Source organism: Dama dama, chromosome 7 (assembly GCF_033118175.1).
Source record: "Dama dama isolate Ldn47 chromosome 7, ASM3311817v1, whole genome shotgun sequence".
Lineage (NCBI taxonomy): Eukaryota > Metazoa > Chordata > Mammalia > Artiodactyla > Cervidae > Dama > Dama dama.
In genome coordinates this window covers 29,491,758-29,518,985 of record NC_083687.1, presented here as the reverse complement: position 1 = coordinate 29,518,985, position 27,228 = coordinate 29,491,758, and the positions used below count along the sequence as shown (strand labels likewise).

At 53.6% G+C, this 27,228-nt stretch overlaps 5 protein-coding genes across 21 annotated transcripts; 2 read left to right on the top strand and 3 right to left on the bottom strand.

Moving 5' to 3' along the window:
* Positions 1-541: 541 nt before the first annotated feature.
* BAG6 (BAG cochaperone 6) lies at positions 542-11,781 on the bottom strand. 12 transcript variants are annotated; one of them, XM_061147083.1, is made up of 26 exons: positions 11,510-11,781; positions 10,755-10,875; positions 9,625-9,742; positions 9,315-9,511; positions 9,024-9,077; positions 8,785-8,859; positions 7,997-8,235; positions 7,345-7,474; positions 6,559-6,756; positions 6,098-6,350; positions 5,665-5,742; positions 5,446-5,553; positions 5,211-5,323; positions 5,015-5,102; positions 4,576-4,859; positions 3,571-3,868; positions 3,253-3,422; positions 3,013-3,066; positions 2,779-2,881; positions 2,567-2,691; positions 2,261-2,407; positions 2,097-2,156; positions 1,845-1,988; positions 1,654-1,761; positions 1,017-1,163; positions 542-724 (listed from the first exon to the last, which is right to left on the bottom strand). In XM_061147083.1, exons 2-26 carry the CDS (start codon positions 10,860-10,862, stop codon positions 629-631), a joined length of 3,495 nt encoding a protein of 1,164 aa, XP_061003066.1. In that variant the 5' UTR covers positions 10,863-10,875; positions 11,510-11,781; the 3' UTR covers positions 542-628. The 12 variants fall into 12 exon arrangements, with proteins under 12 accessions (XP_061003066.1, XP_061003065.1, XP_061003067.1 ...); XM_061147082.1 differs by lacking the exon at positions 11,510-11,781 and adding an exon at positions 11,353-11,503; XM_061147084.1 differs by lacking the exon at positions 11,510-11,781 and adding an exon at positions 10,968-11,245.
* A 498-nt stretch (positions 11,782-12,279) lies between these two features.
* Positions 12,280-15,939, top strand: APOM (apolipoprotein M). Of its 4 annotated transcripts, none has more exons than XM_061147099.1 (7): positions 12,280-13,603; positions 13,975-14,022; positions 14,401-14,555; positions 14,842-14,915; positions 15,004-15,102; positions 15,298-15,396; positions 15,787-15,939. In XM_061147099.1, exons 2-7 carry the CDS (start codon positions 14,008-14,010, stop codon positions 15,810-15,812), a joined length of 468 nt encoding a protein of 155 aa, XP_061003082.1. In that variant the 5' UTR covers positions 12,280-13,603; positions 13,975-14,007; the 3' UTR covers positions 15,813-15,939. The 4 variants fall into 4 exon arrangements, with proteins under 4 accessions (XP_061003082.1, XP_061003081.1, XP_061003080.1 ...); XM_061147098.1 differs by having other exon boundaries at positions 13,972-14,022; XM_061147097.1 differs by lacking the exon at positions 13,975-14,022 and having other exon boundaries at positions 13,603-13,733.
* Positions 15,940-16,048: 109 nt separating this feature from the next.
* C7H6orf47 (chromosome 7 C6orf47 homolog) lies at positions 16,049-18,534 on the bottom strand. Its single transcript, XM_061147095.1, has one exon. It carries the CDS (start codon positions 17,687-17,689, stop codon positions 16,796-16,798), a length of 894 nt encoding a protein of 297 aa, XP_061003078.1. The 5' UTR covers positions 17,690-18,534; the 3' UTR covers positions 16,049-16,795.
* Positions 18,535-19,844: 1,310 nt separating this feature from the next.
* Positions 19,845-22,950, bottom strand: GPANK1 (G-patch domain and ankyrin repeats 1). Of its 3 annotated transcripts, XM_061147079.1 has the most exons (5): positions 22,691-22,950; positions 22,195-22,292; positions 21,949-22,096; positions 21,030-21,722; positions 19,845-20,459 (listed from the first exon to the last, which is right to left on the bottom strand). In XM_061147079.1, the coding sequence occupies exons 4-5, from the start codon at positions 21,638-21,640 to the stop codon at positions 20,015-20,017; spliced, it is 1,056 nt and encodes a 351-aa protein (XP_061003062.1). In that variant the 5' UTR covers positions 21,641-21,722; positions 21,949-22,096; positions 22,195-22,292; positions 22,691-22,950; the 3' UTR covers positions 19,845-20,014. The 3 variants fall into 3 exon arrangements, with proteins under 3 accessions (XP_061003062.1, XP_061003060.1, XP_061003061.1); XM_061147077.1 differs by having other exon boundaries at positions 22,195-22,950; XM_061147078.1 differs by lacking the exon at positions 22,195-22,292 and having other exon boundaries at positions 21,949-22,165.
* Positions 22,951-23,229: 279 nt separating this feature from the next.
* CSNK2B (casein kinase 2 beta) lies at positions 23,230-27,136 on the top strand. The gene is made up of 7 exons (XM_061147076.1): positions 23,230-23,363; positions 23,962-24,044; positions 24,753-24,855; positions 25,475-25,590; positions 26,036-26,111; positions 26,259-26,448; positions 26,906-27,136. Exons 2-7 carry the CDS (start codon positions 23,973-23,975, stop codon positions 26,994-26,996), a joined length of 648 nt encoding a protein of 215 aa, XP_061003059.1. The 5' UTR covers positions 23,230-23,363; positions 23,962-23,972; the 3' UTR covers positions 26,997-27,136.
* Positions 27,137-27,228: the final 92 nt, after the last annotated feature.

Sequence of the window (27,228 nt, the reverse complement as noted above, 5' to 3'; positions counted from 1 at the left end):
TGTTTGTCCAGCACCAGGCTAGCTAAAGGAGGGGGATGACAACTGCTTCTAAAAAGAAATAGTGGACAGCCCACAGCTGTGTGTCACTTTGGTCCTGACTGCAAACCAGAAGTGTCTTTATAGTCACAGACTGATCAAACAGGAACAGTGGGTGAACAGTGGGCTCCTTGAACTGGGTAGACCAGTTCCACCATAGTCAAAGTTGGCTGAGCTACCCTGGTACTACTGCCTGCGAGTCAAGCCAAGACTTACATAGGTCTGCAGCTACTTGGCAATTAAGTGGCTTTTTTACTGTTTTGAGAGCCTTATCCTCATATGCACCCTTATCCTCATATGCACCTGAGCAGGTTTCTTTCATCACTTTTGCACGCAAGTATTCCTTGATAATGGCCAACTTTAAAACAGGACACTGCTCACCTGTTCATGGTGAAATGTTAAAAGCTGTCCAGTATAGCTGGGTTGCTGGAAATTAGTTTATAAAACCAACTTCATAGAAGATTAAAGTGTTTACTATTTAATGAAAACAATTTCCAGACAAAGAGAGCCAGGAAAATCTGACTTTTTATTTCTTAAATACTGTGAAGGAAGAGGGGGGGAAATGGTCCCCTGATGATGGAGGGCCATGGAGCTAGGGATCGTCAGCAAAGGCCCTCTGGGCATTCGGGAAGCGCTGGGGGCTGTAGTTGGGGTCTTCCTGCAGTCGCTTTTGTATGTCAGCCCGGAGCTAGAGAAAGAGAGCAAAGGACGTTGGAGTGGTACAGGTGCAGCCCCTAAGACCCCAGCAAGCACACAAGCCATCCCCTAGGAGGTACCATTTCCCCCACCAGCCGTACACGGTCCAGGAACCCAATAATAGCATCACTGAGCCTTCCCAGGTGCCTCCAGGAAAAAAACATTTTAAAACCAAGTGGTAGTCCCAGACTCACCAGTTCACCTCTGAAGGGATCCAGGGAAGAGGGACCCTAGCCCAACCCCTCCCACTAGACCATCCCTATGCTGCTTCAAGGTGGGGGCACCTGCTGCCTGTAGCTCTCCTGAACCTCTGGTGCCTCCAGGTCCCGGCTCAGGCTCTCGGGGCTCGTCAGGGGCCGAGCTCCGGCTGCCTTAGCTGCCCGGCTCACGGCCTCTGAGAGAAGCAGCTGGGGGCCCTCACCCTGCATCGTCTGGGGGACAGGGGGTTGAGAGGGAAAAGAGGATCAAAGTCAGATCCAGTGTCACCACCCAGCTCACCCTTTGCATGAGTCAACCACTGAGTCTCCATGCTAGCGGAGAGAACAGAGACAGTCCATGTGTAGTTTTGACAGCAGAAACGCCTTCCTAATTTTGTCCAGCTCTGGCCAAAAATGGCATTCGAATGTGCTGGACTTGGTCTCCAAAGCAAGAGGGAGAGGATGGATCAAGCCATCCGGCATTCTCAGCTAGCCCACAAGAGGATGCCTGCCTTAAGAAAGATGGGCCCTAGTCAAACGGGGTTTGGGCAATTGTAGGATGACAAGACTGCTGGCAAACAGCAATGCAAAGGTCCCAGAAGGGTTTCCTTGTCAATTAAATGAGGGGACTAAAAACTAGGATGAATTCCTCTAATTAGTTTGATTCTAAGCACAACAGGGGAAATAGGATACAGAGAGATCCTCAGGGAAGAGGCAAACCAACCTTGCGTCTCTTGGCGGGCATACCACTGAGGTAGGCATCGCTCAGGGGGGGCTGCGGTTTCACCTTCCGCTGGCTCTGAATGTCCTGCTGGATAATAGGGACCCATTCCTGGGGAGGGAAAGATGATCAGAAAGTAGCAACCACCACAGCCTTCAGCTGCTTTAACCCACCAATCCCCTCCTGACACTCACTGGGGGGACTGCAGCTGCCCAAGGTTCTGTCTCAGCGGACGCGCCATCCTGTTCGTCTCGGGAGCCCCCCTCAGGAGCAGGAGGTGGGCCTCGGGACATGGCCTCTTCTGCTGTTGTTCCAGGGGCCGGGGAAGCATTCTCCCGCTGGGAGTCAGACAGTGGGAAGACCCAGGCTTCAGATTTCTCAGCCTCCAGCCCTTCCGCCCAGCCCTCCACTCCATGTCAGCTGGCTCCTCAACCTCTCCCTGGTACCTGAGGCTCAGGGGAAGTTCTCTCTGATCCCTGAACTTCCATTGGCTCCTCAGGAAGTGTCTGTGAAAGGGGGCAGAGAAGGAGACCACCACAAAAGACCCTCTCTCAGATCTCTCTGGTTCCCTCAAGTCCCCTAAGCCCACAGCCCAAGAGGGCCCACTTACCTGAGGGGGATCCCCAACCCGGCGAACGTATCTGAGAATGGCATCAGGGCCTACAGGCATGTGTTCCAGTACCACCTGCAGCCTCAGTCCCATCATAGTGGTCAGCCAGCTCACCAAGGATGGATTCACTCCACGAGACATGCGACGCTGGGGGAAGAAAGCAGACTTGAAACAAAACCCTCAACTGGCCTTTGAAAGGCACAAAAGCGTAAAGGGTGGCAGTGTAGAGGAAAAAAACTTGCAGGATACCAAAGAAAACCTGAGAAAAAGCAAAAGGCTGGGGATCTGGGGCTGAGTAATGCTTACAATTCGGCCATTGATGACAGCAGCAAGCTCCATCTGCTGTCCCCCCAAGCAGTGCAGGTTCAGGGCCAAGCATTCAAACAGGCCCTGGTTACACAGCTCCAGCAATCGGGCCCCAAATCCACTGTCTGTGGGCAACACAGGACAGAATACTGATACCTAGCAGCCCTGCATATCCAACGTGCCCCCTCACCCTGGCTCAGCCAGCCCCTGACCTGTGCAGTGCATCACATGAGCAGCAATGCTATTAAATTGCTCTTGGAGAAATTCCAGGTTTGTTCGGATGATGTCCACACCTGGCTGAACTTGCACCAAAGACTGTAAGAGAAGACACACAGAGACCCCCAAATCAAAAACCCCGACAGACTGGGAGTCAGGGAAGAAGCAGCTGGAACAACAACCACCCTGACCACAGTAAGGAAAGGAGCGGCTGGGAAAGAGATACTCACAAAACTCTCCCGCACATATTCTTCAAGCCCCGTGATCAATGCGTGGGTTGCCGTCTGCGGGCGGGTGGAGACAGCACAGGTTAGAACAAAACCCCACCCCTCAAGACATGTCCCCCTCCTCCCCTACCAAGCCCAGAACTTCGGCTGGGGCAGTCACAGCTTTAGGCAAGGTATAAACAAAGTCAGAAATAAGGAACAAAAGGTGAGATGGAGAACTCTGGGCCCAAGGTCTTCATTTACCCGGATGTTACCAGGTGTGGGCTCCTGGCCACCCAGGTAGTGCTGGTGGAAGAAAGACCGCAGCTGGGGCTGGAGTCGCTGCAGGGGCTGGAAATGCCCGTGCAGCAGCATCACCACATCCACCATGGAAAAGTTCTGGCACAGAAGAGAGAGCAGGGCCCCGAAGAATCCTAGGGACAGGGACCGAGGTCAGCAGTAGCCTTTACCACCGGGCCTGCCCTCCAGCCCATCAGCCTCATCCCACCATCAACAAAGGCCGCCCACTCTCCCCTGGCTGCCCCATCCCTAGAGAAGGCCAGGGCACCGTTATCTGCTCACCGAGAGCCCCATCAGCCCCGGGCTCAAAGATGTTGCTGGACCCACTGAGGCGCTGTATGAAAGCAGCGATGCTCTCACTGCTGCCAGCCCGCGCCCCCAGGGAGCCCAGCAGTGAGCTCAGCACACCCTGCACCACTGAGGTGAAGAACTCCAGTGGCAGGCTCTCAGGACCCACGCTGCCAGGACTCCCGCTGCCACCAGAAGGGGACCCCGGTGGGGGCGCTGTCTGCTGCTCTGGGGCCGGAGGGGGTGGTGGGGGTGGAGGCGGAGGAGGAGGGGGAGCAGCTGTTTGTGTTGCCTGCACAAGAGAGAAAGAATAAAGAACAGAGGGTGAAATCAGAATGAGGACATAGAACAGCATCATGCTTAGTTGCTCCGTCAGTCGTGTCCGACTCTGCAACCCCATGGACTGTAGCCTGCCAGGCTCCTCTGTCCAAAGGGATTCTCCAGGCAAGAATACTAGAGTGGATTGCCATGCCCTCCTCCAAGGGATCTTCCCAACCCAGGGATCGAACCCAGGTCTCCCGCATTGCAGGCAGTTTCTTTACCAGCTGAGCCACCAGGGAAGCCCATGAATACTAGAGTGGGTAGCCTATCACTTCTTCAGGGGATCTTCCTAACCCAGGAATCAAACTGGGGTCTCCTGCATTGCAGGCAGATTCTTTACCAGCTGAGCTACCAGGGAAGCCCCAAAACTGGCACTGGGGAGGCACAAATCCACAGGGGTCTGGAAGGTGTGGCGCTGTTCCAGTCTTTGCGCCTTACAGCAGAATACACATGGCGGCTTCTCCTAAGCTGAGTCAGGTTGAGAAGTTACCTCGCTCACTCTGAGCAGTGACATAATTACTGTGCTTCTCTCTCCCAGCCCCGTTTCCCTCATCTACCAAATGGAGGGTGCTGAGACAATCAATTCCCAAGACTCCTTCCCAATGGCAACAAGACACCCAGTAACTGCCTGGGCTCAGGAAGAGGAAGGCTGAAGCGGAAAGTCAGCCAGCCACTCACCTGCAGAAAGTCCGTCATGCCCTGGAGAAAGGCGGGCACACCAGGCATTGCCACAGTAATGGTGGGAGAAGCCACACCAGGCCCTCCAGTTCCCGGCCCAGCAGGCCCCAGCAGGTTCCCCAGGAGCTGAGAGAACTGAAGATCAGAGGCGGAGGCTTGAGGCGGCGGAGGCTGGGCGGGCCCCCCGGGGGCAGGGCCAGCTGTGGTAGCCGTGTTGGTGGTACCAGAACTGGCTGACGCAGTGGCAGGGGCTGGAGGTGGAGCCATTCCTGGGGTCCCCTGAGCTACAGAGACCAAAAGAAGACAGCTGAAGGCTCAAGGAAAACAAGGGCCCACAGCATCTCCATTCTGGTCTCCCCAGTAGGAAAGCAAGAACAAAGGAATATGGAGAGAACTGGGAAACCGCTTCCATCTGAGGTGGGGAAGGACACGGACTCACCCACAAGGACAGGCTGCATAAGAAGCTGCCCCACGAGGCCGCTCACCATCTGGGCTAAAGAGGCGTTGGTACCCAAACCAGTGCCCGGCTGAGGGGAGAGGACAAGGGCAGGCTTTCAGACTTGGCCTCTCCACGCCCCGCCACAGGAGTTTCTCCCCACACTCTTCCCTGACGGGACTCCCCCACCCCTACTCACCAGAGCCCCTGAGACTGGGGGCCCCCCAGGATGGGAAGGCCGAGCCTGTGGAGGGGTGGGCCGGGCAATCACCAGCCGGGTGGGAGCTGTTGGGAAGCCTGGCACCTGCTGTCCTATGGGCGGCAGAGGGGAGAGACCGAAGAGGGCTGAGGGCCCAGTCTAAGCAGGCCAGCAGACGGCGCCAACCACCATGGACTGGGCCCCCCCTCCCAGGCTTCCCCTCTCAGGTTGTTACCTGCGGCCGCGGAGGCAACAGCTGCCACCATGGCCTCATGAGTGATCTGGTGGGCGACGGCGTGCATGAACTCAGGGGGCAGGGAGGGCAGCTGGATGAGGGTGGAGCCTGGGGGGTGGGTCTGATGTAACCTTGACCCTGGACCCCCTTCAACCCACCCACTCAGTCCTACCCCTTCTCTACCCAGAGCTCGGCCTGCTCTGATGCCCTCACTCTTACCCAGGGTCTGGCCATGACCAGGGGGTCCTAGGGGGCCAGTGGGAGCACTCGGAACTCCACCAGGCTGTGTGCCAGAATCTGGGCAAGGAGACAGAGACAGTGGCTCTGAGACAGGCGGGGCCAAGGCCTAACTGGATCCTCCCAAGATCAGCGTGCTTCAGGCCTCCACTCCCCCGACCAGAAAAATGGCCTTTCACTCCCATCTAAATGGGGAGGAGACGCTCCCTTTACCATGCACACAACTCTCTGAGGACAAGCTGTTCTTCCTGCCCCTCCCCACACACGCCAACTTAAAGAGCCTGTGCTCTGCTTCCTTGGCCACCGCCATCAGCCTTGGCCTCTCCTTTCCCACCCTAGCACCCCCACATCTCAGCACCAACCCCAGACCCCTCCTTGTGCTGCTCTGCTCTGCCAGCAGCTGTTCCCAGCTCACCTTGGATGTTCATGTGCATCATGACCACGGGTTCCACGCTCTGGTGGGAAATCCGGATGACCCTCGGGTGGCTGGTGGTCGGTGGGGGAGCCGGCCCTGGCGGGGAAGCCCCCTCATTCGAAGACTCAACGGTGGTAGAAGAGGGGGCCAGGGACGAGGCCTGCCCAGCACCAGCGGGAGGTGCCTCCGCACTTGGAGTCGGGGGGGGCCGTGTCCCATTCCCTGTCATGGTCACAGTGGTCCCCACATTGATCTGGACAACAGAGACGACGGGGCAGACGTGAGAAAAACACGAGAGCCTAACCCAGAGCACCCCATGATACACTTCTAAAGTCTCCTCCATCCTGGGTCACCATGTTTCCCAAGTCTGCTCCCCTCCCAACCTCCTTGGAGCCCAACAGCCACGATGGATCACCATCAACAGCCCCCTATCCGCCTACATCCAGGCTCCCCTGATCCACCTGGATGGGGATGGCCGCCTGCTGGAGCACCATGGGGGTGGTGTAGTGAGACATGGGCCGGACCACGTGCAGATGACGAGGGGGCGCACAGGCCAGATTGCAACGCAGGTCAGACAGCGCCACGAAGGTGTTGCCCAGCAGCCGCAGGCTCTCCCCCACCAAGTTGATCAAGCGCTGGTCCTCCTCACGGCCCTCTTGCTGTACTCCCCGGGGCCAAACACAGAAAAGCAGAAAGCATTAGGCTAGGATCCACCTTGTTAAAAAAGTAATGCCTTCTTGAGATTATCACATGCTCTACGTCTTTTGAAGAAGGAAATGGCAACCCACTCCAGTATTCCTGCCTAGAAAATCCCATGGACAGAGGAGCCTGGCGAGCTACAGGCCACAGGGTCACAAAGAATTAGACACGACTGAGCAAGTTAGCGCTATGTCTTTAGGTACATCCTCTGAAGTTTCTGTAGACACTAAATCTTTGCAAGTAAGTTCTATTTTATACACACAAATAGCTTCCTTTGATAATAAATCCTACAATGAATCAGTAAGTTATCACCTGCTAATCTCCCTTACTTTATAAACTTCCTAAGTAACTCATTTAGGTGATCATGAAAGTGAGAAGACAGTGAACACCATAAAGATGTCAGGGAGGAAAAAAATCACTTCCTTCCAAATCTAAAGAGAAACTACTCTGTAGATGACATCTTTTGGGGTGCGGGGCAGGGGGAAGTGATCTACATTTCACCCCACTCCATCTGGGGGTGCTGGAGGCGAGGGGGTGGGGGGGCTCACATTGTTGTTGTAGTCCGTGGTGGCAGCAGCGCCCAAAACCTCATAGTAGCGCTGCAGGAAGGGCTGGAGGCGGCTCTCAAGCCGCTGCAGCTCCTGAAGCACCTCGACGTACTCCGCAGGCGAAGGGTGGCTGTGGGCAACCCAAAGTGGCCGTAAGCCAAGGCTTCCCTCAGATTCCTGCCCTTGCCACCCAGACCCCACCTCTCCCTGGCCTCCCAGAGCCCCAGCCCAATCCCCCCACCCACCCTGGAACTAGCAGAACTTCTGTTCTTTAACCTCACGCAGGGGGGAAGATGCACAGGGAGAGACAAACTGCTTTCACCCTTCCCACCACACAATCCTGTACCTACAACGGCAAAACACTAACTCTTAAAAACCAGATGGGGCCTCTGGGTCCTCAGGGGAGAGAATCTTGCCACCTCCGGGAGCACCACGTGGATTTCCTGACCCGAAGGAGGGCAGTGCCTCTGGCTCAGTGGCCAGCCTCAATCTCATTGACCTACTTCAGATCCCCTCCCTGCCCCTCAACACTAACCACAAGCACCACCTCTGAACAATCCTTTTTCTCTCATCAGACCTTTTCCTGGTCCTTACACTTAACTTAGAATCCCCAACCCACCCCCACCCCCAAAAGGTGCTCTCCCCCTCTCACTTGGGTGCATTTGTCTCTGGGGCAGATGCTGGCCCCGCTGGGGCTGGGCCTGAAGGGGTGAGCTCTGGGCTCTGGGTAGGGGCACGTTCCTCCACTTCTTCCGCCTCCATGGGCTCCCGAGGAGGCACTTCACTTTCAACCGGTTCTGATGTTTGGGAGGTCAAGGCCACCGGCTCTGGGGCCACCGTTGGCGTCTGGAGAGGCGGCTGGCTGTGCTGGGCTTGGGCCCCGCCTCGGCCCTGAAGCAGGGGAAGAGTCAGGACAACAAAGGCAACATGAGATTGCAGCAGATAACTCAGGTCAGAGCAGATTGAGTGGAGAAGGGGCACTAACTAGGCTCCCTGAAGGCAGGGCTCTGCATCTGAACCTTTGACTCCCTAAACCTTACACAAATTAGATGTGTGACAAACACCTATGATACTTACAAATAAACTATTAACAAAAACTAGGGACTGCGGTTTCCTAACATCCAAGAGAAAAGAGGAAAGGACACTAGCTGCAAACACAAACTAATGAAGCTAGGCCATCCCAGCATCAAATATGATAACCAAGGAACAGGAAGGCAAGAAATCCTTCTTTAATTGCAAAGAGAATCAGCAGGGACAGGACAGCCTCAAAAGAAAGATACATTTTCTGCCCCAAAGAGCGAACACTGCAGAGAAGAGATTAGATTAAGAGGGGAGAACCCAGTGGATGTGAGCAGTCATGCCCTCATCCCCAGGCTGAGACAAAAGGGGTAGGGAGGATGGAGTGAGATAGGCAGACAGTGGCCAGCGTTGCCCACTTACCTCCATCCGGGAGAGTAAGGTCTGTATATCCCTGATCATATGCTGAGCCATCACCAGCCGCACTCGGGGCTCACTCTACAATGAGAGAGGGAAAATCAGGGCAGGTTGGAGATAAAGCCACGCGCTCCATTAGCTACTAAACCAGGACCCAGCCCCATCTCCTCAGCCAGACCCACCCCCTTCTTCGTGGCCTCCTTCTCCCAGATCCCCTTCCTTGACCCTCCCAGGCCCCGTGATACCTGAATCGGGGCCTGTTCCATGTTGATGTGAACATCCACAGCAGAGCCGTCACTCTGGGGAAAGGGTAAGGGAAGTTGCTCTGGGAGAAGCCAAATACTAAGGCCCCCACACTTCCAACTGATTCTCTGGAGCCCGAGCCCTCTAGCTCCTTAAAGACAGAGGCTGTTACCAGACCAGAGGGCCCACCAAAGCCCATCTAAAGACTGAGACACCTCTCTTATGAACTCTTGGCTGCTACTACAACCAAAACTGCCCCCACAAAAACCCTCCCATGAGGAACACAAGCTTACGGGAAGATTGAAGGTTCCAACCATGACATAGCTGTTGGCATTCCGGTCATGGACAGAGGCCCCAGGCCCCCGAGTACCAGACGGGGGTCCCGCACCATGGGTGGCTGAGGTGGACCCTGTTCCAGAAGACGCTCCAGAAGGGAGCTGAGTCTGAGGAGGAGCCCGTTCCACAAGGTGAATAACCTTTCCCCCAACATCTGCAGAAAAAAGATACACACCAAAACATTACATGATCGGGTAAACCCATGGCCTCAGCTCACTGCTCTAGACAGCAACCTCAAGCTCCGCTCTGCCTCCCCCACCCCCTTACTGTATTCTTGGAGCTTCTTATCATCCTGCAGAACTCGTCCCTGGTAGATAAGCCGTTGTTTCTCAGACGGGATGCTAACAGAAGCAGCAATATGCTCCTTAAACTCCTTTACGTTCATCTGTAGGGAAAAAGAAACATGATAAGGAATCAGGGAATGGAAGAAAAAGGAAGGACAGAAGAGGGACAACTGACTTGTAAGGGGTAAAAACCTTCCCATCCTAAAATCACTACCCATCTGTCTTAATTGTGAGGTAATTATTGAGCAAAGCCCTGAACTAAGGCAATACTTGTCAAAATACATACAATAAATATAAGGAACTTCAGGTTTATAGGCCCAGGAGAAAACTACAGGGCTGAAGAGCAGAAACACCAACTGACATTCTCTTCTCTCCTTCTCTGCCTGGCTCCAAAAGGAATGTGTGTGCCTAGAGATACCAGTGACCCCTCCCCAAACACAAAATGATACAACACTGTAATCTCAAAGATAAAAGCAATGACAAAGAAAATGTGGTGGAGAATCAGGTTAAGGAAGGCAGACTCAAGCAAGAAGGGGCAAAATCAGAAAAATATTTTTCCTAACTAGACAACTGACTTGTGAGAAGTACCCAGTTGTTTACAAACACCTAATCACAAAAGCCTACACAGTCTCTTTAAATACATGTAACAATGTGTTTAAAACTATGGCTCAACCTCCTTACCACTTTGTCTATTAGGGATCTACCTACATTATGAACATTATGGAATCTGACTTCTATCCTTTAAAAACATAGCATAGACCTCATCAGTTTTTAAGACACTCTTCTACTTTAGGTCCTAGTGTTCTGTTTGCCTTCCCAAAGGCAGGAGCCACATCTGTCCCTTTGGGCTGGGGCTCATCTATCATGTTGGCATACAGATTCCTCCTTCCTTCTTTCCCTCTGCATTGAGTTTTATCGAGGCGGAGGAAGGCAAAATCGATCTCACCCAACAAAAGCCAAAGAGGAAACATCAGAAAATGTTCTGGCTACAACATGAACAAAAGAATCAATGAGAGAACATTTGAAAACCATAATATCAGGCTCTTCTCTCAGGATAAAGAACCTGTAAGAGGAAAAGTTAATGGATGTCTCCCATAAGTACTGAGGTCTCACCTGGGCCCCCACAATAAAGGTCCGGGTCTGAGAGTCCAGGGTCTTCACCAGCACCTCCAGGCTGTCAGGTTCCTCCATAGTGGTACTGGTATTATCATTGGGCTCCATGGCCGACAGCTCTCTAAGGAAGAATGTTAGAAGGAGGCCCGCTGTCGCCTAGAGCAGATTTTTATATACCCGGAAGCCTCCCCTGCCCGAGACTCCGCCCCATACCTAAAGAGTTTCTCCCACACAAGCACACACACTCACACCCGCCCCCATCCCCCTTCTGATTCCGGGGCACAGGGAGAGAAACACAAAGGGTAAGAGATCGACGGCACAGGGAGCCGGAGGGCGGCAGGTGGGAGGGGCTCAACGACGCCAATCACAGTAAGGGAGGGCCAGTAGCGCTAGGAAGACGGGAAGGAAGGAAACACGAGACCGGTGTCACCACCGCTCGCGGTAGGACAAGGGCTCGAGAAGTCGGCAAACCCCGGGGACAACCAGAAAGCGAGGGTCGCGCCAGACTCTGCGGAGAAAGTGGTTTCGCGCACGCGCGCCACGCCACGCCCATCGAACCCGCTTAAGTCACTAGAGACCCGAAATGACGAACACTCACGGGGGGCCAGATCGGCGAGCTGTCTCGCTCTTCCACGTACCCTCGGTGCTCTAGCAGATCGGCACAACCAACACACTCCAAACACATACACACACTCCAAACAGACACATACACACACCCTACCACCCAGCTCCGCCCCCGACTTCCCCCACGGTACCGTCACTTCCGGTCTCCCCCAACCTGCCACCGACGGCCACTTCCGTTTCCCCGATAGTTTTGGGGATCGCGAGGCGGTACTTCCGGCTCCCCCAGGTCCCCAAGGTTTACTTTTGTGGGGCTCTTCCAGAAAGTCCGCGGCCCCAAATAGTGAGTTCCTGGGGGCGAAACGGGCCGGGGCCGGCCTAGGTGGGAGGGAGCCGAGCACCCAGAAGAGCCGCCGCCACCGCGGTCGCCCGGGGGACCGTACTGCGCCTGCGTGCGTCTTACTACGCATGCGTGCACACTTAGGCACCTCCCCACCCCAGCCGGCGCTGTTCATTTCTACCCTGCGCGCGCTTAAGCAATCGGGCGTTGTGGTGGCCGCTATAAATGCCTGAAAAAAAACACTACGAGATGGGACTCTTCGACTCCCTCGAGAGAGGCTTTGAGCAGTTGTGTGGATCTTGGAGTCTGGAGACTGGGGATGGTGCCTCGCTAATGTATGCTGAAGTCTTGGTCGGCAGAGAATTTGAGGCGGCACTGTCCAGGCCACCTAGAATTCTGTCTTCTCTTATCATCGTCCTCGCTGAGCCACTCCTTCGGCGCCTCCGGAAGTCACCCTTTCCATAGGCGGTTGGAGGTGGTTCTCGAGCTGATTTACGTGCGGTGGCGTCGTTGGGCCTGACCTCGGTTTTGCCCGGTGGGCGTTTTGTGGCGCCATGTTCTTCCCCGGCGGTGTGCCGCCGAGGGGATACGCCATGTTTTGGAGAAGCGAAGGATTTAGTACCTTTCAGGACTTTTGTCTTAAAAAGGACGACTCCGAGTTTCGGAATTGGAAACAAATGGGGTCAGACTGGAATGAAACACAAGACTCTGACCCTGGGGGATTGAGAGGGCCGCCTATGGGCTTCTACAGGCGGAAGGTCCGGTAGAGTTACCGTCCCTCTGCCCTTCTGCGTCTTCTCGGCCAAGGACCTGGGCCCCACAGTGCTGCCGCTCCTCCGGCCAAACCCGTTGCTGCCGGTGTTCCTGCCTTCGCTGCCTGTCCTTTCTGGGACTTATAGCTTATACTTAAGTCCCGGTACTAAAAGTTTTAATAAGCATCTGTATAGTGAGCCCTTAGTTGGCGCCAACCAGTTTGCTGAGGATTTAATAGCCTTACATTTAATAGCGTCTCAACATCTAACTATTACATCCCTTTTATGGTGAATGTCAGTGGCAGAACTGACAAATCCAGGCCTACCAGACTCCCTTGGGTCAAGCACTTCTATTTTACTGCCCCAATAGCTTGCATTTTAGTTTTTTGTTATAAAAATATAATGAACCCTCAGCTATTCATCACCCAAATTTTATTCTTCAGCTAAATCGCAAGCCCAGAGCAAGCCTCACCTCTCAGAATAAATCTTTATGGCAGCCTGTGGGTTATAAATAATCCATAAAGTAAGTCCCATCTTCTTGGCACTGGCCAATGACTGCCTCTTGACAATTCTTTGCCTACCTCCTATTACTTGAGAACGTAATACACACGAGAGACTAGTAAGTGCTTTACAAACATTATTAATTATAGGGAATACTTTGGATTTATGTGCAGGCCTTTGCTAAGGGCTTTATATGCTTTAGCTCTTTTAATCCTGTGAGACTGATGATTTGCTCATTTTATACATGAGAAAACAGGCACGATTAATAAAATTGTCGAAAGTAAGGGTTTGGACCCACCCTGCTCGACACCACTGTCTATACTCGTTAACCACGAGATTCTGTAGCTTCTTGCAGTAATAAAAATTAAGTGAATGAACTCGTGTGTCCGCAGACTTTTCTGGAGGGTGTACATGGTTTCTCCAATGAACAACTTCAGAGAGAAAGCCGCCCATCCACATACTTCAGCACCTGGTACATACCTGTTGTAAAGCACTTACCAGGTGGTATTGCAATGATTTGTTTACACAGCTAGTTCTCCTTAGACTGACTTCTTCAAGGCCAGGGACTATGGCTTACTTTTATGTTCCCAGGGCTTAACCAGTTCCTGACAAACAACTGGAACTCAAAAACAGTTTGCTCAGTGAGTGACTGGTAGGATCAACCCATCTCTCTTCAGTGCTGCACAGGACAGCAGATATCCCAGCTCAGGGTTTGAAAGATCACCTGGAGGTCTCAGCTGTCTTAACTCCTGGGAGACCCTGGACATGCCAGGATGTACTGTGGAGTGGTTGCATTTTGAAGAGGGGGAGGAAGTCCTGAACACTGTAAGTAATCCATGGTTGGGTTGGAAAACAAGATTGAAGTTACTCATTAGCGGGTGAAAGGGTCAAGGGTCGAGGCAAGGGGGCTGGAAGCAGACTATACTGAGCAAGCGAGCTAGGGAGAGCAGTTAAGGCACCAGCCACTCCACGCAGAGCACCAGCTCCCTCCTGCCTGAAGATGTTCCACCACATTTGGGCAGCTCTTCTCTACCTCTATGGCATTCTCCTTAACTCCATCTACCAGTGCCCTGAGCACAAGCAACTGACAACTGAAGGAATGGATGGGAAAGAGGTATGCACTGAACATGTGGCAAGCTGCTGAGTTGGGGGTGGTGGGGCTCTGATGGACTAGGGTAAGAGGCCCAGCATGACCAGAAAGCCACACTGGAAGGAAGAAAGGGTGTAGTGTTGTGATGATGAAAGCAATAAGTAAAAAATATATATATGTAAGTACTATGGCCATCAATATGAAGACATGTAGAACTGGAGGGTGGGGTTTACTGAAGAGGAGCAAAGAGGAAAAGTCATTTAATGACTCCTTGTCATGGATCCAGTCTTTAGCTGGGAAAAGGCAGCCAACACCCTCATCCCTAAGTATTGTCATTCTGACTGAGAAGAGGTTGGATTCTGTAGTGAGACCCACCTTCTTCTCCCTTTGTTGTCTGTCCAGTTTCCAGAGCCCCACCTGGGCCAGTGGTATTTTATCGCAGGGGCAGCTCCCACCAAGGAGGAGTTGGCAACTTTTGACCCTGTGGACAACATTGTCTTCAACATGGCTGTGGGCTCTGCCCCCATGCAGCTCCAGCTTCGAGCAACCATCCGCACGTGAGTGGTGAGGAGGCAGAAGCACCAGTAGGTGTGGTCTCTGCCTAAAGTGTGAGCACCCGCCCACAAAGAGCTGGGCTCTTTGGCATACCCATTATTCTTGGCCCACTTGAATTCAATAGCTTTTTTAGTTTTCCTCCGGAGAGAGATGGACCTAACCATCCCTTCATAACTTGAAACCCAAGGGGACCCAGGCTTCCAGAAAGAGTAAGATGGAATAGAGGCTGGTATTGAGTGGTTGAGGTGTCACTCAAGTTTTTCCTCCTTGCCACCACCACTTCTGCAGGAAAAATGGGCTTTGTGTGCCCCGGAAATGGATCTACCACCTGTCTGACGGGAGCACAGATCTCAGAACCGAAGGTTGGTTTTCTCCAGCCCTCTCCTTAGGCCCCCTGGGCTTGCTTGCTTCTGCATCTCTGTCCTCACACTTTCCCCCCAACCCTGACAGGCCGCCCTGACATGAAGACCAAGCTCTTCTCCAGTGCATGCCCAGGTGGAATCATGCTGAAAGAAACAGGCCAGGGTTACCAGCGCTTCCTCCTCTACAGTGAGTGGGGAGGCCAGGCAAGAAGATCTGGAGGAAAAGAGGGAAGGAAGAGAGATGGGGGTTGGGAGGAGGCAATAGAGTCCCTTTCTCTGGGTCCTGTGACATCCCAGGAAGGACTGGCTGCTTCCCTGAGGTCCTCACCAGGGGCCATGCTGAGAAGCAGGGGCTTTGATGTGCCTGGCCCTCCCTTTCCAGATCGCTCACCCCACCCTCCTGAGAAGTGTGTGGAGGAATTCCAGTCCCTGACCTCTTGCCTGGACTTTAAGGCCTTCTTGCTGACTCCCAGGAATCAAGGTGAGGGGGTAAAGTCTTACGGAAGACAACTAGGACTCACCAAGTCTTCTGTGAGAGCTGGATGAAAGGGACTCAAGTGATGTCATCAGGGGGCATGGCCAAAGGCTGACATCATCACACTGGCTATGTTGACACTTCCATTTGTGTCATAGACTGATGGTACCAGAGGGAGCCAGGATGGACTCTGGGCTATTGCAGTGGATAAAAGGGGCAGAAGGTCAGACAGGGTGCAGAGGGTCAGAGGTCTGCAGGGGAAAAAAGACCTCAGAGACCCCTTCTCTGACATGGAGGCATGAGAGACTGCATTCTACCTCATCCCGTTGCCATCAACTTTGCCTCTCTCCCTGGGTCTCCCTCCTGTCCATCCTCTTTTCTCTCTCCTCCCACCAGATGCCTGCGAGCTGTCCAGTAACTGACCTGTGGCTTCACCTATGCCCTCCAGATGGATACAGCAGGAACTTGTATGGTGAAAGGAGAAGCTGGAGACTCCCAACTCTTTCAAAAGTAATAAAGATGATTTTCCAATCCTCATCTCATTTGGGGGTTTGTCTCCCAACATCAGTCCCACTCCCCTCATTTCAGTCCTCCCCCTGGACCTTCTCCCACCTCAACCCCCAGTTGGACGGCGTCAGGAAGGACACTTGAGCGGTGGTAACTCTCACTTTGTAGTGGTATATTTAGGATTAGGTGTGACACAGTTAGTTATTGCTGAGTGAGCAAACCCAACCCCCTAGTGGGGTCTGCAAACTCCAGTGCTCCCCACACTGCCTGTGAGCTGCCAGCCCCTCTGAGCTGGCCGTCCTGCTAACACTGCCTGCACCCAGCCCCACTCCCCCTGGCTCCTAGGAATCCTCAGGTCCTCCCTTCAGGCTCCCCATCACCTGTGGGAACCCCATCCAGACCCCGTAATCCACCCACCTAGGAGTGCTGTTCTTCCCCAGATGGTGCAGATCCCAGGATCCAAGGGATCCCCTGAGTCTCTCAACCACCCTCTTACCACACCTAGAGGTCTGTCTGTCCTAACTGGTTTTCTCCACCCCTGGAGAGTTTTAAAAGGTAGAGAGGACCCTTCAGTCTTTATTCTCACCACCACACTTTTTTTTTTTTTTTTGCTTTTAAAAAGTGTAGGTGGAAGAAAAAAACAAAGTGGGAAAAATGTAAAAGCAAAAATTAACAACAGCTGGTGAATTCAAGGGCAAGGCCCCCACTGTCCATAAACACAGACACCTTAAACAGCTCTCCTGTGTGTGGAGGGGGACTCTGTGCCCTCATACTCTGGGGTTTCTGCCCCATCCCTGAGGTCCCTGTGCTTACAATTTGGATTATACCTCCCACACTATCTTCATCCTTGCTCCCACCCCACTGACGGTAGGACCCTGGGTCACACCATACCCCGTGGTCACAGCCCCTTGCCTGGGTCTCCCCTCTGCTCCTCTCCCTCCCTCCCCAACTTCTCGCCCTCCAAGTCAGTGGCCTCCTCATCCCCACTGGGCTCCCGGAGGCTGACAGCCAGCACCAGGGCCTGTAGAAGACCAAAGAGGCAGGCAAAGTGCAGGGGGTGAGCGGTCAGTAGGCTCAGCACGGCATGGAGTCCATGCAGAGCAGCCAGAAAGGACAGCAGTCCATGCAGCCAGAGGCCCAGCGGTCCACGCAGGCCCAGCGCATCCAAGGCTGCCCGCAAGGGCCTTGAGCAGAGCCCCAGCAGGGCTGAGGCCAGCAGCTCCAGCAGGTGCAGGGTCAGGTTGGTAGAGATCTGCAGACACTCCTCTGGGTCCCCCAGATACTGGCGGGGAGTCCCTGCTCCCCCATCTGTATCCCCCCGCAACCAGCCCAGCAGCTTCTGACGCCGGCCAGGCTTCTCCACCGGGGCTTCAGCCACTGGGGGGCTCAATTCCTCTTCAGGGGATCCTCCAGGTTTCCCGGTGCCACCTGAGTCCACAGGATCCTGTCCTAGTTTGGGAATGGTCTCCCCAGCCTCCGGTCTCCCAGGCTCTTGGGTGCTGGAGACAGTCTTCTCCCACTTGAGAGAATCCATTCTTTTGTACCCCAGTTGCTCAACTTGGGCCTCCCTGCTCAGTTCTGGAGCTGCCCCAGAGCTCCTCTGTGCACCTGAGTCCTGGGTCTTGGGAGACCCCAGATCTCCCATGGTCTCTGGGGCACTGTCCCAGTCACTCCCAGAATTCTCAGAGGAGCTGTCCATCCGTCTGGGTTCTGGGGTGGGCAGGTCAGGCCTTGTCGACTTCCGGCGGCCCCAGGGGCGAGGGAGCCAGCCACCAAGGCGTCTGAGGAACATGGCTGGGGTGCGCAACAAGCCCCCCAATTCTGGGGCTGCTTCCTGGTACGGCTTAGGCTCTTGGGTGGGGGGACTGAGGATTTCCTCAGAAACCAGAGTGTGTTTAGGCTCAGAAGAACAGGTATCTGCTTGGAGAGTCCTACTCTGAACTCAGGAGTGGCTCTCTTCCCGGGATGGTCATGCAGCCTGAAGTGTGGCAGGCAGCGGCTTGTTTCCGTTTCAGTTTTAAGGTAAAGAGAGGCACATTCAAATCCATTCACCACCACCCCGCTACACACACACAAGATTCCAAAAGTCTACGGATCTGACAAAGCCTGGGACACTGTCACAGTGTCCTCCCTGTTTTCCAGGTTTCTTTCCCAGCAGGCAGCACCCCAAGTTTCACTCACCAAGGCCACGCCCCAAGGTGCCCCAGAAACTGGGGAGGCGGTTCTCCATCCAAAAAGGAAGGAAGGAAGGTGGCCTCGGATCCTAGGTGCTCCCGACCGACCAGGAGAGTCCTAACTGCTGCCCTAAGGCAGCTCAGAAAGAAGTCTCCTGTTAAGTGAGTGTGGGGTGAGGTATCCGGCAAACTCCAGCCAGCAACGTTCGTGCTTTGATTCAGAGGGCTGTGAATCCTATAAAGTGGCCCCACTCGCACCCCAGCCCGCAGCTGAGATTCAGTCTTCGCAAGGTCAGGCCGGAGATGTCCTGGGAGATCCCGGGAGCGAGGCAAAGCGCGCGCCTGCCTGGGGAGCCTGGCGTCCAGGCGTCCAGGCGATGCAGCCCCTCCCGGGCCCAGCGTCGGGGCCTCGGCCTCGCGAAGCCGCCCGGAGCCGCAGAGCCCGGAAGCAGCCGCACCGGGACTAGAGGACAGGCGGAGGCGGAGCCCGCAGCTCGCGGGGCGGACCCTGTCGATCGACCGCCCCCCAACCCCCGCCCCCGGCCCGAGCTGCCTGTGCGCGCCATCAGTGCGCACCCGGCCATACCGCGGGGCGCAGCCGGCCATTCCGCGGGGCGCACAGCCGTGGTCACAGTAGCAGAAAGCGTGAATATAAACCCAGCCTTGTATTTTCGTCGCCTAGAGACCCCCGACCGCCAGTATCCCCTTAAGCTCGCCCGCCCCCTTTAGTCCCCTTGAGTTCTTCCCTGCATCCCGCTCCACTTCTCTTCTAGTTCACGATTTCATGAAAGGCTTTTCCAGAAGAGAAAGCTGAGAGGAGGCTTGGGACTTGAGTAGCCCTTCCTTGCTCCTCCATGCACAGATTTTTACCTCTTGGATTTGACAACAGTGGGCACTTCATGCGCCTGGCACCTGGTATGAGTAGGAGGAACAGGAGAGGAAGTGTGGGAAAGACAGTGTAGACAAACAGGATGTGCTTCCTGCCCTTAGGAGTTTTCAGGTAACAGAATGAAGAACCTTGGCTTAAAGCATAGATTTGGGAGGCCAGAGTTCTGGTTCCAGCTCAGCTAACAGCCTACAGGCTGCATCATCTTTGGTCCTCCTATCACACTGCCCTCTTCCTGCAAGACCCCACCCATTATCATTTCTGAGCCTTTCTTGACTTCCCCTATCACCATGCATTCTTTTTATCACATCTTGTCTCCAACAGGTGTGAGCAACCTGAAGATTGGGCATGTCTCATTCCCATTCATAGCACATAGTATACAAACTTGTGAAATCAGTGATTGAATTGGCTGGAGTGGACAGAGGGTGCTTTCTGGGGAAGGTCAGACTTGCATGAAAGTGTTAAGTCACTCAGTCATGCCTCACTTTTTGTGACCCCATGAACACAGCCCACCAGGCTTGTCTGTTCATGGGGTTCTCCAGGCAAGAACACTGGATTGGGTTGCCATTTCCTTCTCGAGGATCTTCCAACCCAAGGATCAAACCTGGTTCTCCTGAATTGCTGGCAGAATCATTACCATCTGAGCCATCAGGGAAGCCCTGCATAGACTTGCATAGAGATGGGTAATTCCTGGTTCAGGGGTTGAAAAAATAGGTGGGGTACTAAGGACAGTGGCTGGGACTAGAAGTGAACCAGACTGGCAGAAGGGCGACTTTATCAGGCCATGTAGAAGAGCTGCCTCTTCTGGCTCTGGTAGGATTTCATGTGGTCTACAGCCTCGTTTGGCTTCCCTGCAACAGCTTCCAGAAAAGTGAATAAAACACCAAGAGGGAGAAAAGCTTGATTTATTTCTCAACTTTTGGCTTCTTTCTACTGAAGGCAAGAGTCCACTGATCAAAACCAGAAGGTGTGGAACCTGGGAAGACATCAGGAAGTGTCTAGGTTTGGGGTCCAAGTTCAGGCTTCAGCAACACACCCGGGTCAGAACTTGCCCAAGTCAGAACTCGAGGTTCATGTATGTCCGCAGATCCCGCTCCCAGGCCTTGTCCTTCTCTTCCTGCCTTCTCTCCTCCTTGCGGTTCAGTGTGGTCACCCTAGGGGCTCTCTCCCTCCCAGCCACTGCCCGTGTATCCCGAGCTGGGAAATGTGTAACTCGGGGCTGAGGTGCTGATCTGTAGCCTAACCCTTCCTGGTCCCTCTTGAGGACAGTTGGGATAGGGTTGGCACGGCCCTCACCCCGGGGTCCTAGCCCCATTCCAGGCTCCCAGCCCCCCCTCAGCAGCAGCTTGAAGCCTGGGCTGGAGGTAGGAACCCCAAGTGGCAGGATGGGGGGCTGGAGATCCCGGGACAGCGACAGCAGGTGAGCAGTGGATGTACAGTGGTTAGAGTCTTGAAAGTGGGCATCACAAGTCTCACAGTACTGGGGCAACGGGGATCGGGACCTGGAGAAAAAAAAGAGAAAGGATTAAGGGCAGCACAAGGGTTTAGGCCTTAGAGGTGGGTGGCAGGGTAGGACAAGGTCCTTCCAGTATTTCTGCCAAGAAACAAATTGCCTTTCCTCCCCAGTTAGCAACAGTGGACCTGAAGGAATGGTTAAGGCCTCACAAGGTTCTTGGGTGAGAAATAATTACTATAGTTAACATTTGTACAGTGCTTGCTATGCTATTAAATACAAGCAATGTTCTAGCATTTTATGTATATTAACCCATTTAATTAACCCTAACAACCCTATAAGAAATATAGTCTAATTTCTTAGATGGGAAAACTGAGCTTCATGGACACTAGATTGCTTGCCCAAGAAGTACAATCAGGATTTAAACCCAGAGTGTGTGTACAACACAGAAACTTAGGAGATATTTTATAATGACTATAAAGGGAATATCACTTTAAAAAATTCTGAATCACTATATTGTACACATGTAATTTATACAATTATACATGAACTATGCTTCAATAAAGCAAAAGTAGATTTAAAATTTTAAATAATAATAAAAGATAAGGCTTCCCCTCACCGGTTCTCTGGACTCCTTGTCTCTCCAGGGCTCTCTCTGACCATGCGGGCCACCTCAAGGAAACCTGCTTCTTCAGCCAACTGAGCAGCATCTCTGCCCCCCAGCTCACAGACCCCTACCCAGGCAGCCCCACGGCCCAGGAGATAGCGCACAGCTTCCCCCTGGCCTGCTCGGGCAGCACACATCAGCGGGGTCCACCAGAAAGCATCCCGAGTGTTGATATTCCCTCCAGCTCCCCCTGCCTCATGGGGATCCAACAGCCTTTTTAGTTTTGCCAGGTCCCCCTCCTGGGCTGCCCTCAGTATCTGCTGCGTCATCTTGTCCTTTGCCTCAAGGGATCTCCTTTGTCCATGTCCTCCTGATGCTCCTGCTGCAGTCTCCCTCATCATTCTTCTTTTCTTTCTCTTTCTCTCACTGGCAGGCCCAGGCTGAGCTCTCTGGGTTTCAGGGGTGCTGCTCTCATCTTCAATCAAGGCTTCGTAGAAAGCCCGGGCTGCAGCCCCATCCAGGGTGGGCTCCGGCTCTTCAGGCTGTGATTGCAGCTGCCCATCTTTCCACAGATCACTGGGATCAGTGGCTGGGGTAAAGTTAATGAGGGAAGACCCAGACATGGCTTTCGAGAAATCTAGGAAAATGAGACTAGGAAGCCAAGCCCCTGGTGATCCTGCAGCGACCAGAGTCAGTTTCAGACACCTAATGAGATAAAGAAAAAGTATCCTTAGTGTCAAAAATCCCCTCCCAATCCAAAAGTGACCCCACAACCTAGGACCCTGCAGGGCCAGTAACAGACTGTTAGTAAAGGTTAAGAAAGACGTCTCCGTGAGACAGTTGCCCAGAGGCCCTGCGCTCCGCCCCTACCTCCATCCGCACCAACAATACCAGCCTCTCTGAAACAACTTTATCACAGCGTAAGACATACCATTAAGAAAAACAATCAAATTGGCTCTTTAAATCTTCCTATTTCGGGGTAAGTTCTTCCCAAACAAAAACAAACTCGACACTTCTCCGGAAGCAGGAAGCAGATTTCAGGAAGAGGTTCCAGCCTGTGTCGCTTTGTAACTTCCGTACTGCAAAATGGAGCTACTCTAAGCAAAGGAGTCGATAAATAATCACACGGCACAAAGACGCATGCGTGGCTGGGGAAAAACAAAACAAAACAAATTACCTGAGGGTGCAGGCGCGCGCAAGCGCAGGGTTGTTTCCCGCCCTGGAATGTTTCCACAGCAGAAAGACAAGGCACCACGTGCCGGCGAGGCGCGAGGACTGAGAAAGATCCGTCGGTTGGGGTCCTGTTTTTACATAACGCCCCCACAATGCCCTTCGCCTCCCTCAACGTGGCCCCCGCTCCGACCTCATTTTCTGGACCTGGGAAACCACTCTCGGGGTTAAGAAAGGCTCTGAGGCGGAGAATGCCCAGAAACCCTGAAATGAAATAACGTCACGCAGCCCCTCACCATTACTCTGACCAGGGTTCGAAGGTCGCACTTAGCGCCCACAGCAGCCCCGTTCAAGCCCTCAGAGGAAATGGAGAAGTGCAAGGGGACGAGCGGCAGAATGGCTGGCACCACCTCAGGTTAGCCCACGGGGCCGTCCTGGTTCTCACACCGCTCAACTCAGCCCAGTACACCCTGCCCAGACTTCAGCACGGAACTCGGCCTCACCTCCCGCCTCCGGAGCGCGAACCCCGAATGAAACATGGGCCCCGTCGGGGGACTCCTTGGCGGGCTGACTCCAAGGAGCAAGACGATAAGGGCCAGGAGGGCTAGCTGGCTGGGGATGAGGCCAATGCCCTGGGTAGCAAAGTCGCGCCGAGCCCTGAGGCTCGCTGTTTGATGGGAGAAGCAAGAAACAACCAGCCGGCCTAGTTCCTCTCCCCGCCCATCCCCTTTCCTCCTTGTCCCCACAGTCCCCAGAATCACACGACTATATTTCCCAGGCTCCCTGGCCCAGAACGCGGTATTGAATTTCCGCTTCCGGTAGCGGCTCGCAGTGCCCTGCTGCGCCCCGCCCCCAGCGTCCCCTTCCCCCCCCCCCCGGGGCCTCGTGACACCAGGGTCGTGCGCGGGTCATCCTGGGATTCGTAGTTCCCCCTTTCCCTAGTTTCGTCAGTTTCTCCTGACCGAGGACTCCATTTCCCGGCATCCACCGCGGCTCCTAACTCTAAGCACTTGCGCGTTGCCCTCTTCCCCACCCTCCCCAGTTTCCACTCCCCCCACCCCACTTCGCCTGCCGCGGTCGGGTCCGCGGCCTGCGTTGTAGCCGTCGTCGCGGTTCTTTGGAAGCAGAAACTCCCCTTCCCCTCCCCGTCCCCTTGTCCCAGTCCCCGTCCAGTCGGTGAGTGTGGTGGTCGTTGCCGCGCCATGTCCCCTGTTCCTGGGCGCGGCACATGGGGTCTCCGCGTCTTGATGTGGGGGTGGGAAAGGAAGTGACCCGGTCCGGCTCCGAGGGTAGGAGAGGTGGCCTGAAGGGTGGAGGCGGGATGTCGGGACTCCCATGAAACGGACCTGACGACCACCCCCAGGCCATGAGAAAAGGAGGGGCCCAGCTCTTGCTTGGAAAGGATAAACTTCGGAATCCTTGAGAATGGGGCCGGAGACCTGCGGGGGTAGGGAGCCTGAGCCACGGCCCTGCCAGAGTTGACACGGAGGCGAGAGGGGCCTGGCTTTCCGGAGCGTCAGGGATGTAGGTAGGATTAGTAGGGTCAAGACCTGTCGGTTTCTCACAGGTGCTGGACCCCAAAGAATTTCTCTATAATCTCAGTGAAAAGGGGTTGGAATGTAAATAAGAGGAGCTAGAGAGACGTGCTCCAGTCTCGGGTTCTTTAAGAAAGGGTGGCCCCAAATTCTTCCATGGTTGGAGGGCAAAGTGTGGGAGGAGTGAGGATACCAGAGGCTGGGAGGGAGAGCTTAGGCTTATACTCTTCTATCTCTAGCCGACGTGAAGATGAGCAGCTCAGAGGAGGTGTCCTGGATTTCCTGGTTCTGTGGGCTCCGTGGCAATGAATTCTTCTGTGAGGTGAGTTCTCCTCAACCCCACCATCCACCTCCACATGTAATCTGGCCACATAGTCTCCTGCACATAAAGCTTCCGCACACTTCTCTTACATACTTCAGTAAAAATTCTTGTCAAGGAGGAGTCCCCTTAGTAGCTCTCTCTCTAACTTGTGGTGAAGGGGCAAGACTGGGGCCCCAAGTCAACCCTGCCACCCTCCAGCAGCCTAATGTTGGACGTGTCAACCTGTGTTTTTGTTTTTTTTTTACCACGGAGGTACTGGTAGTACATATCTCTGGTAGCTATTAGGAGAATTAAAACACTTAATGTTAAAATGTTTTATAGCGTGCCTGTGTGTTAACATAAGGGAGTGTAACTGACTTCAGACTCCAAGCTGTTCAGCCCCCACCTTCCTCAGAGAGCCAGCTGCCTCTCAGGAGAGGCCAAAACTGATTCCTAGAGCTAGGAACAGGAATCAGGACAGGGATCTTGAAAGGACTGACTCTGTAAGGACGGGATTGCTTATGTTTAGGAGAGAAAAGCCAGACCTCTTCTGGGTGGGCAGTATACACGAACTGGGGAGAGAGGTTGAAGTACTTCTGCTGAGTTGGAAGTGCGGAACAAAGGGAACAAAGCAGTTGTGTTGAAGATAAGGCACGAGTTTGAGCAACCTGCCCAGGTCAAAGCTGAGGATTCTGCTATGGGTTTCCTTTTGACTTCATGTCCTGACAGGTGGATGAAGATTATATCCAGGACAAATTCAATCTCACTGGACTCAATGAGCAGGTGCCTCACTATCGACAAGCTTTAGACATGATCTTGGACCTGGAGCCTGGTGAGACACCCTCAGGGTGGGTTGGTTGGTTTGTGTGTGTGTGTGTGTGTGTGTGTGTGTGTGTGTGCTGTTCTTTTCCTATTCACACCCTGTTGTGTGTGTGTGTGTGCGTGCTGTTCTTTTCCTATTCACACCCTGTTTATCTGCTTCTTGAATTTCTAAATTTCTTTGTGGTTCTCTAACCCTTTTAACCCCAAATCCTCTACTTCATTTTGATTCCCTGCCTCACTCTTGGCCTAATTTTGTGACTTCTACCACTTGTTCTCATACTCTGATCCTATAATTTAGCACTTTTTGAAAATGCCAGTTTCTCCATGGGTATTACCTTCTTGCTTGCACTCTCCAGGTTAGAGTTCTATTTTCTGTGTTGACATCTTTGCGTCTATTTCTTAAGGAAGGGAAGGAGGCAGAGGCTGAGAGGGACAGAAAGAAGGCAGAGCTGCCTTGGCTTTGTGGAAGGGGCAGAGGCCCATGTTTCTGGGTCAGATGCCCAGGCTGTGGGTGGGATGAGGCTCCAAGTTGGGTGCTGGGCTGAAGAGCCAGCAGCCCGTGGGAGTGGGCAGGGCACCTTAAAAAGCTGTAAGGCAAGTGGTTGCATTTGGCTGGTGCCATGTTTCAGATGAGGAGCTGGAAGACAACCCCAACCAGAGTGACCTGATTGAGCAAGCAGCTGAAATGCTCTATGGATTGATCCACGCCCGCTATATCCTCACCAACCGTGGCATCGCCCAGATGGTGAGGCCTCTCTACTCCCACTTGGTTCCTTCAGAGGCAACAGGGAAACAGTTTCCTTCAGCAAGAAGTCACTCGTTTCAGCCTTGTCACAGAATCTAGCTGAGAAGAGGGGAAATAACCCCAGAATCTGGGCCTAGGGGTTAAGACCTGATTGAGGGTTGAGGTGAAGGGAGTGTTTTTGGGGAGGGAGATATGACCTAGAGCAGAAAGTTGTAGACTGCCTCTTCCTCAGGGAATAAGCAGTGAATGTCTGATGGTCTTCAGCCTACCTGACTGGAGGAAAGGAAACAGAGGAGTCTGAAGGCCCATCTGAGCCACAGAAAGGGCCTCTGGACGTTAAGAGGCAGAAGGAGTTGGGGACACAGTGATGTGGGTTGGGCTGAGGAGGGGGTTGCCTCTTCTCTTCATACCTACCCACCAACTCCTTCAATTTCATTCACATCAGTTGGAAAAGTACCAGCAGGGAGACTTTGGATACTGTCCCCGTGTGTACTGTGAGAACCAGCCAATGCTTCCCATCGGTGAGTGTTGGGAAAGGGAAAGGAAGGCCACGTCAAATGGCAGGTCTGCTGGGATGGGGTTGGGGCTCAGCAAGTTGGGGCCTGAGTCCAGGAGGGAGGTTGGGAAGGGTTGGGTAACCTGGCCTGCTGAGTCTGGCTGTCTCCCAGGCCTTTCAGACATCCCAGGTGAGGCCATGGTGAAGCTCTACTGCCCCAAGTGCATGGACGTGTACACACCGAAGTCATCGAGGCACCACCACACGGACGGCGCCTACTTCGGCACCGGTTTCCCTCACATGCTCTTCATGGTGCACCCCGAGTACCGGCCCAAGAGGCCCGCCAACCAGTTTGTGCCCAGGTGGGGAGCAGAGACAGTCACCAGGGGTCAAAAGAGGTGCCTGGGATCCCCCAGAAAGAAGGGAGGACAAAGCAATAGCTATCCTTGCTACCATTTTGTGTGCACAATTTTCTGCTAGGAAATTCTCAGAGGCACAGTTTAAGTGTGGTTTATCTTCCTGGAGTATCATTTTTACTCTAGTGTAGAAAAGGAAAGTTCAATTCTTACATTAAAACAAGTACTAACGTGTGTATACTCGTGTATATGTACAGACACATATTTGTAGCTTTGAATTTGAGTTTTAATAGATATTTAAAATACATTTCCAAATATTCTTGAGGGAAGAAGTTGGGGAGCCACTGCCCTTAAGTACTGAGCAGGCCCATGAAGAAACTGGGGTAGGGAAGGGGGGGTGCAGGCTACTGGCAGGGCCAGGATGGGGCTCACTCTGCTTCCTCTCACCTCTGCCCCAACCCAGGCTTTACGGTTTCAAGATCCATCCAATGGCCTACCAGCTGCAGCTCCAAGCCGCCAGCAACTTCAAGAGCCCAGTGAAGACGATTCGCTGATTCCCCACCCCACCTGTCCCTCGGTCTTTGACACTTTCATTCCTTTGCTGCCACCATTTCAGGAACCCTCTATGGTTTTTAGTTTAAATTAAAGGAGTCATTATTGTGGTGGGAATATGAAATAAAGTGGAAGAAAAGGCCATGGGCTGATTGGCTGGTGTTTGGGGTTGGGGAAACGCGAGTAATGGTATGCTGGACCCCAGGAGCCCTCCTGGCCCAGCCCACTCTCCTC